General features: G+C 44.3%; 1 protein-coding gene across 1 annotated transcript; it reads right to left on the reverse strand.

Annotated features, from left to right (window-relative positions):
* Positions 1-1,174: 1,174 nt before the first annotated feature.
* Positions 1,175-11,326, reverse strand: LOC308160332 (ankyrin repeat and SOCS box protein 13-like; the record flags this gene model as incomplete). Its single annotated transcript, XM_080534248.1, has 6 exons — positions 1,175-1,332; positions 1,469-1,666; positions 1,819-1,953; positions 2,120-2,270; positions 2,463-2,662; positions 10,864-11,326. The coding sequence occupies 6 exons, from the start codon at positions 11,324-11,326 to the stop codon at positions 1,175-1,177; spliced, it is 1,305 nt and encodes a 434-aa protein (XP_080390374.1).
* Between the last annotated feature and the right edge of the window lie 6,499 nt (positions 11,327-17,825).

Raw genomic sequence — 17,825 nt, forward strand, 5'->3', positions numbered from 1 at the left:
ATCAACCCACCACACGCCTTCTTCTTCAGCTTTTATATCTGAGCTAAATCGAACTGCTGCCCCCATCTGGGGCAGAAATACATTACACCCAAGTCTGAAATTCACACACCAGGTGTATAAGACGTAAATATGGCCATCCCCGGAAGAAAAAAAAAAAGACGCCTTTTGGCGTCTTTGGCAGTCAACGTTACTAATTTATAAGACGCCAAATGGCGTCTTTGGCAGTCAATGAGCGCCATAATAGCGATTTTTTTGTTATGCTTGTTGTAAATAAAAGTTCTGTGATGCATTGAAATGACATTAAACTAAGATAATACGATGTTTAGCATAATTATTCTAATCTTTATTAATAAGTTATTACAGAAACAGTAAGTGACATTTTCCGAGAGCGAAATCTGTTGTGGTATTTAAAGATGGCGGTTAGAGAAGAAATCTATGAACATGGGATGACGATTTCCATTGACCAATCAACAGTGTGCCGCGTCACACGTCACACGCAGCCTGGCAAAAAAGTACCTTTCCCCAACTTTCGCTACCCATCCCGAACAAGAACTATTTTACCGTGCCGTGCTGACCCGAGCCGACAAATGGAAAAGCGCCAAAGAACAGGGCTGGCCCTGTAGTGGAAAAGCGCCATTGATGAACAGTCTACAGCCATATTCTGAAAGTCTATGTACCAAAAACAAGTCCCAGGCAGCTGATGATAACTCTAACCCACCGTATCTGATGTTTTGCTGGCTATTTGCCACATCCTGTCATTTGACTTACTGGTAGTCACACTTGGTTGCAAAACTGAAAGCAGTTCTTACATGACAATAGAGATCTGCTGAAAAAAAGGCAGTTATTCCAAAGTCAAGTCCAAGCCATACTGTAGCATACTGTAGACTTACACATCTGGCTTCCTCTGGTTCTTCTTGTGAATGTAAAAGCATTATAATAATAATAATAATAACTTTATTTTATATAGCACTTTACGTCAAAGTTTACAGCTTTACAAGTACAATAGGTAAAAAACAACACATTATAAACAATATAAAAACAGCTATTTCAATTTAAAAAACACACAATTTCGCACCACAAATATAATAGGTAAAAACAAACAATTTTAAACAAATGTATTATTATTATCTCCAAGTGATCCTCAAATGGGAAGTGGAGGGCTTGTTAGAAGTAGCTACTTCTTAGACAGCTCCACCGCTGGAGGTGGCATGTAGGAGAGGTAGCTGATGATGCGATTGGGTAACTCCAGTTTGGACAGAACCTCCAGAGATCTTCTGCCTAACGCCTTTCTCAGAGCCAGCCTGCTTATGTGTTGTAGACTGAGGGGTGTACCTGAGAAAGAAAGAAAACTGACTGATGAGCTGGATATCAAAAATATTCTGTGTATGTAAACAACTGCATTTTTCTATAGATGGGCTAATCCCATTTTTTCTACCCATGAAAGGATATGTTGTATGAATAAACTCACTTTCATAGAAATCTAGGCAGAGATTTGAGGGGGACCCTTGACTGGTGTAGTGGATAGGCTTTTTGCCGAGGTCATCCTTGGCATACACATTCCCTCCAAACTCCACCAGCAGATCAATCAGGTCAACATTTTTCACTCTAGCTGCATGATGTAGTGCCGTCTCATCATCATGTATGTTGGCAGCCATCACATTTGCACCTTGAGAGGTTGAAAAGTTTGTGTGGATGAGAAGATCAGTAGTTGAACACAACATTATTTGAGAATTTATACCTGCATCAAGATGTTTTATTTTATTTTATAGTACTTAGGTAAAGTCAATGCAATAGTTTCTTAAAGAGAAAGGGGCCCACCTGCATTTAGGAGCAACTTGACGCAGTCAAAGTGTTGTCTGGCACATGCTACATGTAGCGGCGTCCCAAATTGAGAGTTATGGGCCTCAATGAGAGCCCCCTCATCAATCATGACCTGAACGCAATCTGAATTACCTATTAATCACACACAAACACACAGTGAGTCACAGTTCAAGACACTTTGAAGGCTTGAGTGAATTATCCCGATGGCATGCGTGTCTTTATGTTGTGTGAAGTACTCAAGACTGCTGGCCCCCCCTAAATGATGAGGTTGTAATCAGAACAAGACAATGTGACATACCTCCCATGCAGGCCTCGTGGAGGGGTGAGACGGTAAACAGTGGAAGGTTGACTTTGGCCCCGTGTTCTATAAGCAGTTTCACACACTCAAAGCTTCCAGCAGCACAAGCTTCACAGAGTGGAGTACTACCATGAATGCTACGTGCATTCACCTGTGTCACACACACACACACACACCATGAACATGAACAATGCAGCTGCACACCAGTTAAAAATGCCAGATAGCTCTGCATGATACATTCTATAATATTTGTTTCAATGTTTATCAAACACAATTCAAACATCCTCAATCTCTCACACAGAAATAATGAAAGCAGCACACTGGCGTTCTGTAGCTCTCACACCTGTGCACCAGCGTCCAGGAGCAGTCTGACGCACTGGGTCTGGCCCTGAATGCAGGCCTCGTGGAGGGGGGTTATGGAGTTCTTAGCTACCATGTTGACCGCTGCCCCTCCCTGGATGAGCTGCTGCAGCTGAAGCGCCCTGCCCTTAGCCGCCGCCTCGTGTACTTCTGAACGGTCTGTCCGGAACCCCAGACTGTGAGCTGCAGGCAGGGGCAGTGTGAGAAAGACTTCCTACACATAGGCTTAATAATGTGGTCATGGGGCCTAATGAAATTATTCTGGTCTCTGCCATTCGCAACTGGTCAATTTCCCAGGGATGTCATTCTACAAAAAGGTGGCTTTCCTGTCTCAACCTTAACTACCATGAAAAACACTTAAAAGATACTGGAATTTCGGTACCAATGCCGATTTATGGGGGGCAGAATTCACAGACAACCGATACATCTCCTGCTGATATACAGTCCATTTTTGGACTGTGTGAAATGATATCAGATTTGGCTTTTTTTCTCAGCTTTTTTTGAGTTGTTGCAATGCAAACAAAATAAATAAACATGTGAATACAAAAGCATTTGTAATTGCAACAATTTTCGGGGAGAAGTGGTGCATTATCTGACAGAAGAACATGTTGACTTTTAGTTTTCATAACAATGGCAAACAGATGCTCATAATGCTGATTAGGCAAAAATCCATATCTCAAAAATGACCTGAAATGATCTCCATTGATAAATAAGTGAGTAACATTTTCTTATGTTGTTACCCCCCCGATGAGGCACTTTTAACTGTTGGCCCACAGTAAAGAGGTAAGAACACTCAGTATGACACCCCTCATGATTTAAACTCACTTTACTCATATTCTAGAAGTGTTGCTGGGTACAATGTGTTTAGCCATGGGAAATGAGTTATGTACAGTCCATTATATGTCCCTATGCAATGTAGCAGTCTTTCATCACGGTAATTAGGATATTAAAACCCTTAAAAGCACAAATAATAGGCTACATTGAGAAGATGTAGGGCCGGTTTCAGAGACAAGGCTTAAGCCTAGTCCTGGACTAAATCACACTTTCAATGTAAAATCTCCATTGAAGATGTGTTTTAGTCTAGGATTAGGCTTAAGCCTTGTCTGTGAAACCGGCCCTAAATGTTTATTACAATATATATATATATATATTTTTTTTTTTAAATATAGGCCTATACATACAAAAGCTAAACACTGACCAATGTTTACAAAAGCTAAACACTGACCTATGTTTACAAAAGCTAAACACTAACCTATGTTTACAAAAGCTAAACACTGACCAATGTTTACAAAAGCTAAACACTGACCAATGTTTACAAAAGCGAAACACTGACCTAATTCTGGGTTCATTGAAACCTTCTCATCCCCGACCCAACAACAGACACGCCCACACCAGCTCGCCCCGTGTCTGACGTTGGCTAACAGCAGTATTAGTTATTAGTGTGTGTGCATGTGATAGTATTGACATTATCGATCAGCATTGCGCCATCTAACTCTTGACACAATGACATGATTAGGTCGAACAATTCATGCAGAGCAATTAGAGCTCAAGAAGTTGCGTGAGTGCTACGTAATAACAGTCACCAGTGGCCCTGGACACTTCCATGCTTTAGCTAAATAAGACAAGGCAGGGTATATACAGGAATCTGGATTCTTGAGGTTAATTTCAATACCTTTCTAAGACTTTTTAAAGACCTTGTCAATATTTTTCCAGATCTCACCGCCACTTGGAGCTGTAACCGTTGACATCAGTGACACCTTTAACTTAACAGTTTTAGTTTGCAATAGACTAGACCACTATCATACAACACGATTTCCGGTTCATCTTTGTTTTTTAAGAAAACTAATAAATTCACACTTACTTTTACTAAAAGTTTTTAGGACTCAAACTCTTTGGACAGAGTCTAGTTCAGAAAAATACCTACAAAATTCAAGACCTATAATATTCATAACATCGTGATAAGACTTTTTAATACTTATTAAGGGTCTTGATTTTCCCAAAATTGATTCATCAACTTTTAATACTTTTCAAGACACCGCGGATACCCTGTAATAAGACACGGTATCAAGAAGATCACTTCTCCTGCGCAGCTCAGCCTCAAATCAGGCTACCTATGTATGTATCGAGAAAGACGCAGAATCATATTTTATCTCGCTAAATATGTTTCTCACACCGAAGGAAGTAAAGCTAGGTAAATAAAGGGGCCAGAAAAGCTTGCCGATAACAGTACATTTCTCCACAACCATAGCTGCCTCGTTTCAATAGTGGGTCACATTATTATGACTTGCTATGTTTAACTCCGTCGTCAGGGTTACACCGCTAGCTAACGTAGTTACCTCAACCTGTCGACTACGATAATAATAGAGACACACAAACTCAACCATCTCTCCAAATAGCGACGGTCTAGTTAGAGTAATCTCGATTTAATATGTTGTCCTCTCTACTTGTCCCCAAGAATAAGGTGATGACTTTTAAGACGCAAAGATTACCAGGGTAACTAGCTACACGAATTGTGGGTAAGTAGTTTTTATCCATTTACATTTACATTTTTGGCATTTAGCAGACGCCTTATTCCAAAGCGACTTACAATCAATACATTTGAATACTAAGCATGTGAATCAGCAATCCACCATTCGTTGCAGGAAGAGTAATCTAGCTCGGGCCCTTCTCCCCATCGCCTTCTACTAAAACTTTCTCACTTTTTCTGGAGAAACTGAGAAACAGTACAAGGGGGGCAATAGAAGTTCTTAGGGACACAGTAGAGGGGAAAGCGGGTGTCTTTAGGAGACGTAGTGGTGAGGGTCAGAAGATGTCTCAGGAGGAGCAGTTAAGATGTAACCTGAAGAGATGGGTCTTCAGTCTACGACGGAAGATGGGTAGTGACTCAGCCGTTCTGACGGCCGTGGGGAGCTCATTCCACCAGCGGGGAGCCAGTGTTGTGAAGAGACGTGAGCGGGCAGCCCGACTGCTGTGTAGAGGAGGTGGGGCCAGTCGGCCAGCCGAGGTGGAGGAGCGGAGTGAGCGGGCAGGGGTTTGGGGGGTTACCATTTCCTTCAGGTAGGCAGGGGCTGTCCCTTTAGCTGCCTGGTATGCAAGCACCAGGGTCTTGAATCTGATGCGAGCTGCTATCGGGAGCCAGTGCAGGGTGCGAAGGAGAGGGGTGACATGCGAGTATTTGGGGAGGTTGAATACCAGCCGGGCAGCAGCATTCTGGATGAGCTGCAGAGGTCTAATGGCTGAAGCGGGGAGCCCAGCCAGGAGTACATTGCAGTAATCCAGGCGGGAGATGACCAGTGCCTGGGTCAAGAGTTGCGCTGCCTCTCTGGTAAGGAATGGTCGTATCCTTCTGATGTTGTAGAGGAAGAATCTGCAGGAGTAGAGTGATTTATGCAGTCAATGGACGCGTTCCAGCCCAACTAATTGCAGGATTTCAGTTGTATTCAGATGTATTTCAGATGTATTCACCGTTGCCATGGTTTTGTTAACGCTATGCATACTGGGTATTGAAGATGCCATGTTGTACTGTTAGGTTGATCTAACGTGGGGCTCCACAGTAGATGACAATAAATACTCAAGTTACAACCGTTGTCTGAGTAGTACATGTTATACAGGTGAGGTTCCTAGTCCTCAGGATATAACATCAGTTACCGAATATGAAAATAACTATTGTACTTTCAGGTCCAATGCACACTACCCCAACATCACCTGACACCCTGTCATTATCCCTATATGACACTTGTCTGATATCAAAGACTTGAGATTATTTGTGTGATTTGATCCTAGTTAAATTGTTACGTAACTGTTGAAAGAAAAGTCGGTTTTGGATGCACTGTGAAACACGCTTCTTATTATAGGCCAATGCACCCTTCTACATCACCTGACCACCAGCTACAGTACAAATACTTAAAGGGATGCTCCACTTCTTAACCTTTATTATCGCCTTCGGAGCTTCACCTGGGGACGCCGGCCAACGGTTTGGTTCAACAGAACGAGTCCAGCTGATGGCGCTGCTGCTCTGGGTCCTGGGCGGTTGGGAAGATCACGTTGATTGTCCGAGCTCCTCTCCGACTCTAAATTGGCGATTCTTTGGGACCTCCGACGTGGGTGGAAACGGCGTAATAATGCGATGGCTGCTTGTATGATCTGCGTCGGGGTCATCGTCGAAGACTGCGGTGGCTGCGGTGGTACACTCGGCATCCAGATGTAGGTTGGTCTCGACGGAGGCATGTCCATCCCGGTGGAATTAGCCTTTTTATGAAGTCTAATAAATGATCAAGCGAAAATAAATGTTTTGAACCATAGACCTCACCTGCATGTGTTTCTTTTAACTTTTATTTAGATCACACATTCATTCATTTCTCTTTCTTTCTTTATGTTGTCTTATTAGCGTAACCTCACAGTTAGCATTCTTTAGAGTGAGAAGCTACGGTGGCCGACAAGGGCAAACGCGCTGCAAATACCGAAAGCATTTCGGATATAGATGCTATATAGCCTAGGGCTGCGCTACTACACTAACATCACACAGTGAGAAATAAGAAAACACTGGAAAACAAAGTAAAATATGAGAGCATCAAGCACATAAAGCTGTGTGGTAAAGTCAGTGTTTAAAGGTCTTATTTCAAAACTTCCATAGTTTCAGACATTCTCAAGTCCTGTGTGTGAGCCGCCCTTCTGGTCATTGTGAAGACACGTGCTGCAGAATTTTGAATTAGTTGGAGTTGACTATAACTTTTAAAATCACTTTTTTTGGAAGACCAGACCAGACAGGAGAGCTTTACAATTGTCAAACCTGCCAGTAAAGCATGCATTAGTCTTTCAGTATCAATGAAAAGGAATATTGGAAAGGAAAAGTTTTACCTAACAATATTTCCAAGGTGATAAAATGAGGTCCTTGTCATATTCGTTAAAATTCTTGCCTGGCATTCTGTGTTTTTAAGTGAATCGACAAGGTAGCCACCTGCTAATCAAATGTGTTAATTTGACCAGTTAGTTTTGAAATGTTACATTAGCAGAAGGTAGGCTTACAAGCCAACATCAGATATTGACAGTGGTTGGGGTGTAGACAACACACAATTCACAGGCAAGTAGATCAATCATATCCTCTGGCTCATAAAGTGCAACAGTTGTTCAGTTCAGTTGTTCTGCCTATGTATCCTCTTGAGGATAAAACATGTGAGATCAGGTTTTGTATAGATTTGTAAAAATGAACATTAGAACCTGAAATGAACTGATTGAAAAGAACCGATTGATATGAACTGATTGAAAAGGGCCTAGTGATATGAACAGATTGAAGTGAACAGATTGACAATAGCAGGCCTATTAAATACAATGGCAGTCAAAACTGTCCTTTTGAGCCGTGTTTGGGTCTTCAATATATACAAAGGGGTAGAGGAGCACCAAAATATTATCTCCTGCCTTGAAGGAACGATGAGAGAGGGGCACTGTAATCCACTGTGTCGCGCCTCTGTAGTGGATGAGGGGCACTGTACGGTAGCGTCCTGCCTCTGTAGTGGATGAGGGGCACTGTACGGTAGCGTCCTGCCTCTGTAGTGGATGAGGGGCACTGTACGGTAGCGTCCTGCCTCTGTAGTGGATGAGGGGCACTGTACGGTAGCGTCCTGCCTCTGTAGTGGATGAGGGGCACTGTACGGTAGCGTCCTGCCTCTGTAGTGGATGAGGGGCACTGTACGGTAGCGTCCTGCCTCTGTAGTGGATGAGGGGCACTGTACGGTAGCGTCCTGCCTCTGTAGTGGATGAGGGGCACTGTACGGTAGCGTCCTGCCTCTGTAGTGGATGAGGGGCACTGTACGGTAGCGTCCTGCCTCTGTAGTGGATGAGGGGCACTGTACGGTAGCGTCCTGCCTCTGTAGTGGATGAGGGGCACTGTACGGTAGCGTCCTGCCTCTGTAGTGGATGAGGGGCACTGTACGGTAGCGTCCTGCCTCTGTAGTGGATGAGGGGCACTGTACGGTAGCGTCCTGCCTCTGTAGTGGATGAGGGGCACTGTACGGTAGCGTCCTGCCTCTGTAGTGGATGAGGGGCACTGTACGGTAGCGTCCTGCCTCTGTAGTGGATGAGGGGCACTGTACGGTAGCGTCCTGCCTCTGTAGTGGATGAGGGGCACTGTACGGTAGCGTCCTGCCTCTGTAGTGGATGAGGGGCACTGTACGGTAGCGTCCTGCCTCTGTAGTGGATGAGGGGCACTGTACGGTAGCGTCCTGCCTCTGTAGTGGATGAGGGGCACTGTACGGTAGCGTCCTGCCTCTGTAGTGGATGAGGGGCAGTTCCTCAGTGCTTTTTGGCCAGGCTGGTGTTTGAGGCCACTGCAGAAGTCAAGTTGTGCCGCTTGACTGGTCGCCCAGCAGACAAGCGCCTTTTTGAGCCGCAGCTCTGCTTCCTCCGTGCCACAGCTGTGGGCTGGCAGCCAATCATTGGGCCTGGCCGTTTGGCGGCCCGCCTCAAAGTGACTGCCCGTCTGCTGGTCAGAGTACTGCTCCTTCCAAAGGTGTGGACAGCTGACAGTAGTGCAGCTGGGTTGTTCTTCAGCAGCTGTTTGGCAGCTGTTTGGCCATCTTCACCAACCCAGCGAAGAAGAGGGGATCCTGAGACACTGTTCATGGAGGCAGTGACAAGGTGTGAGGCGGTCCTGGGGGGTGGGGCAAGGGAGTGGCAAAGTCTCGGAAGGGTGACAGGGAAAAGAGTCTATAATGATGGAGACAAGGGCTAGGTTCACAGTATGTTGTCATGGGAGGAGACAGGGGCAAGTGTCCCAGCAAGGAAGCAGGGCGGAGTCACAGAGCGGGGCATGGTGGAGCAGGGCAAATTGTAAGAACTATCAACTAACAACTATCAAAATCTAACAATCTCCAGAACAAAAGCACAGATCAGTGCACTTAAGTGCAGCTTTGGCACACTTGCACCGTCCAGTGCACCCTTTCTCACAACGACAGCAGATCAACTCATGACACGATTTAGAGGCTTCAGGGAGAGTGGTCCAGAGCGGCTGCCAACCAGTTTCTTCCTTTGTCCAGCCCCAGTCAGATGGCTCGGGAATCTTTGGATCCAGGACCAGTGCCTGGTTCCAACAGTTGGCCTGGTAGCAAGTGCGCTTGATGTGCTCTTTGAGGGATGCCTGGGTTGGAGGAATGTTTTCTAAAGTTCTGGACTTCTGTGTGAAGAGCTGTTTCCTGGCATCATTCACCTCCGTGCTCTCACTGGTTCGGTCATACATTAGCACCACAAATCTTTCTAGCAGTAATTTTGACTCTTCACTGACCTCACCTGGCATGCACAGGAGTTCATTGAAAGCATCATTGACCTCTGGGAAAGACTTCCAAGTCTCCCAGGCAGTCTTCTTTCCTCGGCCAGCTAATGTAGAGACATTGTCACACCCAGTGAAAGCATGAAAGACTGGGAGAGTCTGGCACTGTATGGGACTCATTGTGGCAACCATTTGGTGAACAGCTATGTACCTAAAGCTTGACCCGACACCAAAGGCAACCCACAGCTCATCAGGAGCTATTTTGCTAAATGAAGCCACAGCCAGTACCACCACATCGGTATCAACGGTACGTATGGTCACCTTCTTACACCCCTTCTGCACAGCATCCGCCACATGCAGAAGTAGACGAGTGTCTGCCTCCTCTTGTGAACATGGGGCAAGGCAGGCCAAGCATAACTCAGCGGGAGAGCAGAGGACTCCAGTTCCAACTGTTGCATGCCCTGTGGTAGAGGTAGATGAACAGCTTTGTGTGACAGGAAAGAAAACAACTCAGTTTTGTTCTCATCGCATCGAAGGAAGTCCTTCCAGTTCCTAGGCATCACAGTAGGAGGAGCCACCCTTTCCCCTCTTCTGTCTGGTTGAGGCTTTCAGGCTGGCAGGTAGATATACATCCCAGACAAGGTCAACGCGGGTGCTTTTCTGATGTTGAGCAGAGATGTATGGTGCAAACACTGTTTCTCCATACTCTTCAAATGTTCTTGATGTGCTAGGATTTAGCATTTGAACCACCGCTGCACCATCAAGAATTACAGCATCAGCTACAGGCACACTCTTGTCTTCGAGCAGATCTGACTCCAGGCAGCGAAGTAGATCTGCTTTAACCCCAATCCGAAGTTTTCCTCCAGTTGACAGAGCTGGTGGGGCTGCCTGGTTTTCATGGGAGAAGACATTTTTTATGTCTCCATCTCGTGTTTGACAGGAGATGTACAGCCTTGAAAAGAGACCACAGTCACTCTTCAGTGCTGCAAGTTGTGCCTTGTCTTTTGACTTTATTTTGGTGGCCTACTGAACAGTGGCAACTTGTTCTTTCGAAGTGTCTGCGTGACAGGTGTTGTACACTGTTCTAGCCTTTCTGTCACAAACTTGCTGTACTGCTCCTCACCAAGGGTCTCGATCCTTCTCACAGTTTCAGCCACTTGGGTGTCCATGATGTCCCTTGTGTCAATGACTAGTAGGTCTTGGCTGTGTTCTAGAAAAGGATTCCCCATCTCTTCCAGCACTGTCACAAGTACCTTAACCTCCTTCAGGAATGCTGCTTGCACACCAGGGTGTTGGTCATGGTGATTGTGTCCAGTGTCACTAACTCCATGCTGTTGCTTTATTGCCTGTTCCTCAAACTCTTTAGTGATCCTGGCGATTTCTGGCCCTGCTACCATCCAGCGTCTGAGCGCTCCTGGATTGCCAGTCAGTCCAATAGCCCCACCAGAACCTTTCACCATTGCGTTGTTCTGCTCATGGGACTGGTCAAGTGCAATGGCAGAGAACTTATTACTGGTTTTGTGCACCACAACATTTCCAGACTTGAATTCTGCTAGGACATCTGGGTGTTTTTCAGCAAGAGTCATCATGTCACGGATGTGTATGGGAAGCCATCTGCTATAGTGTGTGTGATCTAGGGCGAACATCCAGGGAATGATTTGCCTCAGGGATTCCACGTACAGCAGGAAGTTACCTTCACGAAGTGACCTGATGTACCGCAGCAAGAGAAGCTCCAATGACAGGGTCTTAAGCCAGTAATCAAAGTGAACACTGGCTTTTGCTCGCTGTATGCACCACTCATCAAAAGATGGACTATCAGGTGGCACGGCATCAGTATCATCAGATGAGCAGTCTTCACTGTAAGCTTGTTGGAGGAGTGTGTAGAGGCTTGCAGCTGTGACCTGGTGTGCATGGCGGGTCTTGGTGACATGGCTGGCATGTATGAAGGAATTCGCAGTCCCGGAACTTGCAATGTCAGCCTGGACTAGGGCATCGGTCCAGCCACTGTCTTCCAGCCAGTCTCCCAGCAACTTCAACATAGCCATAACTCTGTGCTTAGCAGGAATAAATAAAATAAAATAACCACACATCCCAGTAAATAATAACTGAATAATGCAGGGCAATAAAAACGTTTTTTCCCCCATAATACATAGTTCATAAATAAAAAGAAATTTTCTGAGGTAAATCTTTACACAGACCTTGACCTAAATGCATTTTCTTGAATTCTGGCGATCTCAAAAGTATCACCAAATGAATGGGCATCCCTAACTTAGTTGGAAAGGACACTAAAAGTGTTTTTCTACTCTGTTTGGTTCTAAAATTAAGCGTGTTTGAACATTAGACACGGTGGCCTGGTGGCCATCTTGAATTTGACCTCTTCCGGGCCTCTGGGGTCAAATCTGACTTCCCTCCACATCTGAAAATAAACCTTATGGTATGTACTAACTATGGTAGAAATTTCACGCTTTCTTCAAAAAGTGCATAATTCCTCATAATATGAGAGCTAAGCCGCTGTACTATAATACAAACAACTAACATACAATGTGTGAGAGTGGGTGGAGAGGAGAGTGGGATTATGAGACGTGGTGAATACAGAATGTAATTCTACAGTGGCACTATTTCAGTAAAGGTAAAAAAAACTGGACAGCATTTTAAATGGATTCTCAGCATTCTTAAGTGGTAAATAAATATGGCAGAGCCATTAAATTCAAGCCTCCGTGTCCTTTTAGGTCAAAGTGAGCCAGCCAATTCATGTGAAGTACAATCATTTCTTATACTTGTCATTGTTGTTTTAGTTTTTTCTTAAGCTGGACACACTGTACAGTAGAGAGTGTGATATCAGCATCATGCTGATTTGTGTCAGCGTCTAAGACAGGGGTGCTCACACTTTTTGGAACCTACTTTAAGATCTACTTTTCAAGTAGCCAGTCTGCCAAGATCTACCAGTCTAGTTTCAACATCGCAAACGTACATGCACGTACTACAAACACACACACACACACACACACACAGTTCCCAGCCTGCATAGTAAACTCACAATACACTTTCCCTCTCTCTGTCACACAGCCACAGGAGAAGACCATCACAAACCCTCCCTCTTTGCTATTCTCGCTCACACACATTCACACACACACACACACACACACACACACACACACACACACACACACACACACACACACACACATTTGCCAGTCTGCATAGGGAGCCATAGCACAAACCCTCCCTCTCTCTCTCCCTCTCTCCCTCTCTCTCTCTCACTCTCTTACACACACACACACACACACACACACACACACACACACACACACACACACACACACACACACTCATTTTCTCTCACTCACACACTGACAGCCAGTCTGCAGTACCATAGCCAACTACTGATCCAACAAACAGAAAAGTAAACCAGATACAAAACAGGTAGTTCCCTAGTTTGAAAGGAGGAAATAAATGCATTTCTCTACCTTAGTGGGAGACCTGGCACTGGGAGGAGGCAGCTAGTTTCTAGTAGTCAGGGCTGTAGGAGCTGGTTGCAAGGTGTAGGCAGGCTGCAAGGTGTCATCAGCCACTGTGGATCTGTCATCGAAAAGGCAATCTGCAGCCTCGAGAAACGCTTTTTTCACAATTTCGCCGTCTTTGAATGACTTCTTGTGTTTAACAAGAACGTGACTGACGCGATAAGAAGCTATCGTTACAGCTGTACGTTTTCGCTCTTTTGCCACATTTCCCTTCTAACAGCCATCGTAGATCTGCAGATCAGACAGACGCACTTCCAATATCACATCGTGTAAAAGTCCTCCTCCCATTCTGGATGGAAGTTATACGTTATTGGTTTCTTACTTGGTCCAGCTTCCCCACTCATTTGTATACCCTTTCTTTAGTAGTAAATAGTAGAAATTGGAAGGCTAACTAGTTAATTAGTCTCACCGGTATTTTGTATTTTGTAGTTGACGCTGTTGACTGCGCATGCGTGGTGAACCGTGTGTTAGGTGAAAAGATCAGATCGCAGACTGGCTTACCTGTACGTCAATCAAGTGGCAAAAGCCATAGTGAGGATGGATGATAGGCGAACTTTTTTTTTTTTTTTTTTCCTTCTTTTTTTCGATTATTATTTAAAAAAAATCAATGCCATGCGATCTACCCATACTACCTTTGCGATCGACCGGTCGATCGCGATCGACGTATTGGGCACCCCTGGTCTAAGACTATGGAATATGATGATGCCAGAGATTCCTGGCTGCTGTTACAATCATGAATTAGAAATCTTGACGTGTCCTTTGTTTTTTAATATGTGCAATGAGGGTACAGCTTTTAGGAAACCCCCCCCCCAAAAAAAAAAAGTGGATGCCAAATTCAACCAGTGTGCTGTATTATTTTTCATACTTTTTCATATCATATATTTTAAAAATACTGACATTGTTAGAATGCACATACAGTATTGTATGCTACTGTCACCAGTGGCGGACTCAGGCTGTTTGAAGGCAGGGGCGAAAAGAAAAGAAGGGCACCTATGGGACCCCATCAGTGAGCAAAAAGCTATGATGCGTCAAGTATGGTGAAATAGTCCTCATCCTTGATTAATATTAACATTATGTAGTCTAGGCCAGGGGCGGATTTAGGATTGTAGGAGACCCGGGGCTTAGCCCAGATGAGTAATGAAATGTGCGCACAGCGCGCTGGAAAAATTGGCGCTTTTTTTTGCTGCGACACCACAAACTTCAACTTACCACCACCTTATAGCGGACAAAAGGCACTGGAGAACACTTATACCAGGGCTCAACATATACATATATATATATATATATACATACAACTGATAATGTATTAATAACACTATAATATTGTAGTATTAATGCATTAATAACACTATAATGATGTAGTGATAATGTATTAAAACGCTATAATTTTGTAGTAGTAATTAATGCATTAATAACACTATAATGACGTAGTGATAATATATTAAAAATGCTATAATAATGTTGTGATAATGTACTAATAACACTAATTCTGTAGTAGTAATTAATGCATTAATATCACTATAATTCTGTAGTAGTAATTAATGCATTAATCACTATAATGGTGTAGTGCAGGGGTCGGCAACCTATGGCACGCAAGCAATAAGTGCGAGAATGGGAGAATGTTTATTTATTTTTTATTTTTTTTATGTTGGCCGCGTTCGTAAATTCGCGCACACTGGGTTCAACCTCACAATGGGACCAAGTAATTTTATTGGACTAGAGGCGGTCTCAGGGACGCTCCGGCGCTCTCAGGGCGAATTTACGAATGCAGCCCTAGTCTCTCATCCACTCCACGAGAGTCGTATTCTGGCGCCAATTTTCAAAGTAAAATTCTGAATTCGATTCGATACAAGTGTTATGGAGTGTTCACACTTGACGTCTTTTTTTAGAAAAAAGCGCCGTCTTCAGCGCCTTTTCGCCGTCTTTTTACATACAACCCATGGGAAAAAAGCGCAGCCACCGCCTTTTTCCCAGAATGCATTTCGCACCGGCTAGCAGCGGGCAATTTAAATCGTCCATTTTAACCTCCATTGGCTAAAAGCTGTAATTTTGGCAATACAAGTGTTAACATGTCATTTTATGAAGTTTTAATATGTTTTCAAGCGAGAAAGTAACCATATATATTCCCAAAATGTGTCCAGTTTATCAAAATAACCTGTTTATATATCTGATCTGACGGTTTTTACGTGTTCTGTTCGCTAGCTGCGTTCGTAAATTCGCCCTGGAAATCTGATCAGCACTCATGGAATGCCTCTTGTCCAATCAAATGACCTGGTCCCTTTATGACGTTGAACCCAGTGTGCGGTTAGGTGGCTAAGCTGCGGGAAAGTTTTGGACCAGTTTGTCTGTTACACACTTTTCCATTACAGGGCCAACCCGGGCCAGCCCGCTTCGGCCTGCTTCTTTTTCCTTTTCCATTTGTCGGCCCAGGTCGCGTCAGCTCGGTTCGGGTCGCTTCTTTAGCTCCCCTTCGAGACCAGGGTCTACATTTTTAGATCCGGATCTTTTTGCCAGGCTGCGTGTGACGTGTGACACTGCACACCGTTGATTGGTCAATGGAAATCGTCATCCCATGTTAGATTTCTTCACTAACCGCCATCTTGAAATACCACATTCGCTCTTGGAAAATGTCACTACAGTTTCTGTAATAGCTTATTAATAAAGATTAGAAAAATTATGCTGACCATCGTATTATCTTAGTTTAATGTCATTTCAATGAATCATAGAACTTTTATTTACAACAAGCACAACACAAAAATCGCTATTATGCACCGTCTTTGCCCGTGAATAACACCGGCTGTGGAGGTGGTACAAACACAATACTCCTTTGCTAACTTCACCATCGGTCTATGGTCATTTTGAGCCCTTAACCACCGCGCTGACACCCCGAGAAGTTATGCTTTTAACCGTAAACTCAATGAACCGGGAGTTCACCCGGCCGCTGCTGCTCGCAGCACCGCTTGCTGCTGTTTCAAAGTCCAGTTGACAGCCCCGCGTCAGTCAGCCTTTTCGTAGAAATACATCGCTTCCCAATCCCTGGTTGCGAGATCTAAACTACAAATCTACCAGAACTGAAAGCGGCAAGTACGCTAACAGGCACGTAACATCCATATGCTGTATAAATAAATATATTTGACTACCAGCAAGACAGCGCTGCACTCGTATCTATCAGCCTGTCTGTATAATGATGTCGTTGAATGCCGATGCTGAGATACTGTGCTGATGAACCATTCGCTGACTGTCTTAATAAATCAAGTACAGAGATTCCAACCCGTGTTGAACATCCTATTTCCTTGTCAAATCGTGTATGCTGTGCAGTGTGCACCTAATCTATCATGAGATGACAACGCATTTAAGATCACAATCCTCAATAGATTGATTCCATCGTTTTACTGACAAGAAGATTGTACAATCTATCAGCCTTTCCGTAGAAATACATCGCTCCCTGTATAACGATATATATCTAACGTTACATGTTTTAAGGCTGATCTGTGCATGATGGTGCTGCATTTTGACATAATTCTTATCGCATTTCCCCCCGTTGTGTTGTGCCTTTCCATAGTCCAGAGCTTCATCATCCCCCTTCACCCCTTTCCATCCCTGGCGTAATTTTATCAATGAACGTGGTATTATACATATTTACATATGACATATTTGTTGTTATTTATGGAAGTGTCTGGTTGCTGGAGGAAGCAGGACGCCGGCTACACTGCACAGTTTAGCCCGAAATATATAGAGAGAGTGCAGCCCGTTGACAGAGAAAAGTTTTAACAGGGAATTCGCTCCGCGCTGTGTCGACGGTGATAGGAGTGGAGGATCGACTCCATTCAAATGGTTTTGGATTCCCTGTCTTCTCCTCTATCCGGACACGTTTGAATTGTTATCCTAACCCCCGGTTAACCGAAGTTATTAACCCGCAAACGGCACCGTGTTTGTCCGTGAATAACACGGCACACAATGATACTACAGTTCATAAAGCAGACAAGTGAAGGCAGTGGTTTTAAGGGTTCAAAAAACATGACTTTATTATGTGTAGAACAACATATGTGCAGAACAAAATCCAATAGAAATGATTCAAACATGCAGACAATCAGGCAGTAGCCATCTCCTGAACATAACAAAGATGCTACAGTGAGGTAAAGTAGTAGCCATCTCCTTATGATAGCCCACATAAGTTTCTTTCTCTTTTCAGCATTCCTCTTTCGAGTATCCTTCCTTCTGTCTTCGCTCTTCTCTCTTTTCTCTCCAAAAAACCATGGTTAATAATATACCACATGCCGAGGGAAAGGCATAGGATAGTTGCAAGTTCCTCCATTCTGCTATTGTTGCTGTGTTGTGTCTCGTGAAAATATACGTCACCACCATGGCGCGCTGTTATGACGCGTAACTCCGCCTACTATCGCCTACTCCTCCTACTAGTCCGGGTCGGTTGTGTATAATGGAAAACCAGAACTGATCAAAAGCGGGCTTAAGTGACCCGACCCGACCTGAACCGACCTGGGCTGGGCTTTGGATAAGAAGAATCACTGTGCTGCACTTTTTATCGACTTGTCTAAAGCCTTTG

The sequence above is a fragment of the Nansenia antarctica genome, assembly GCF_963989245.1.
Source record: "Nansenia antarctica genome assembly, chromosome: 6".
In the NCBI taxonomy this organism is placed as follows: domain Eukaryota; kingdom Metazoa; phylum Chordata; class Actinopteri; order Argentiniformes; family Microstomatidae; genus Nansenia; species Nansenia antarctica.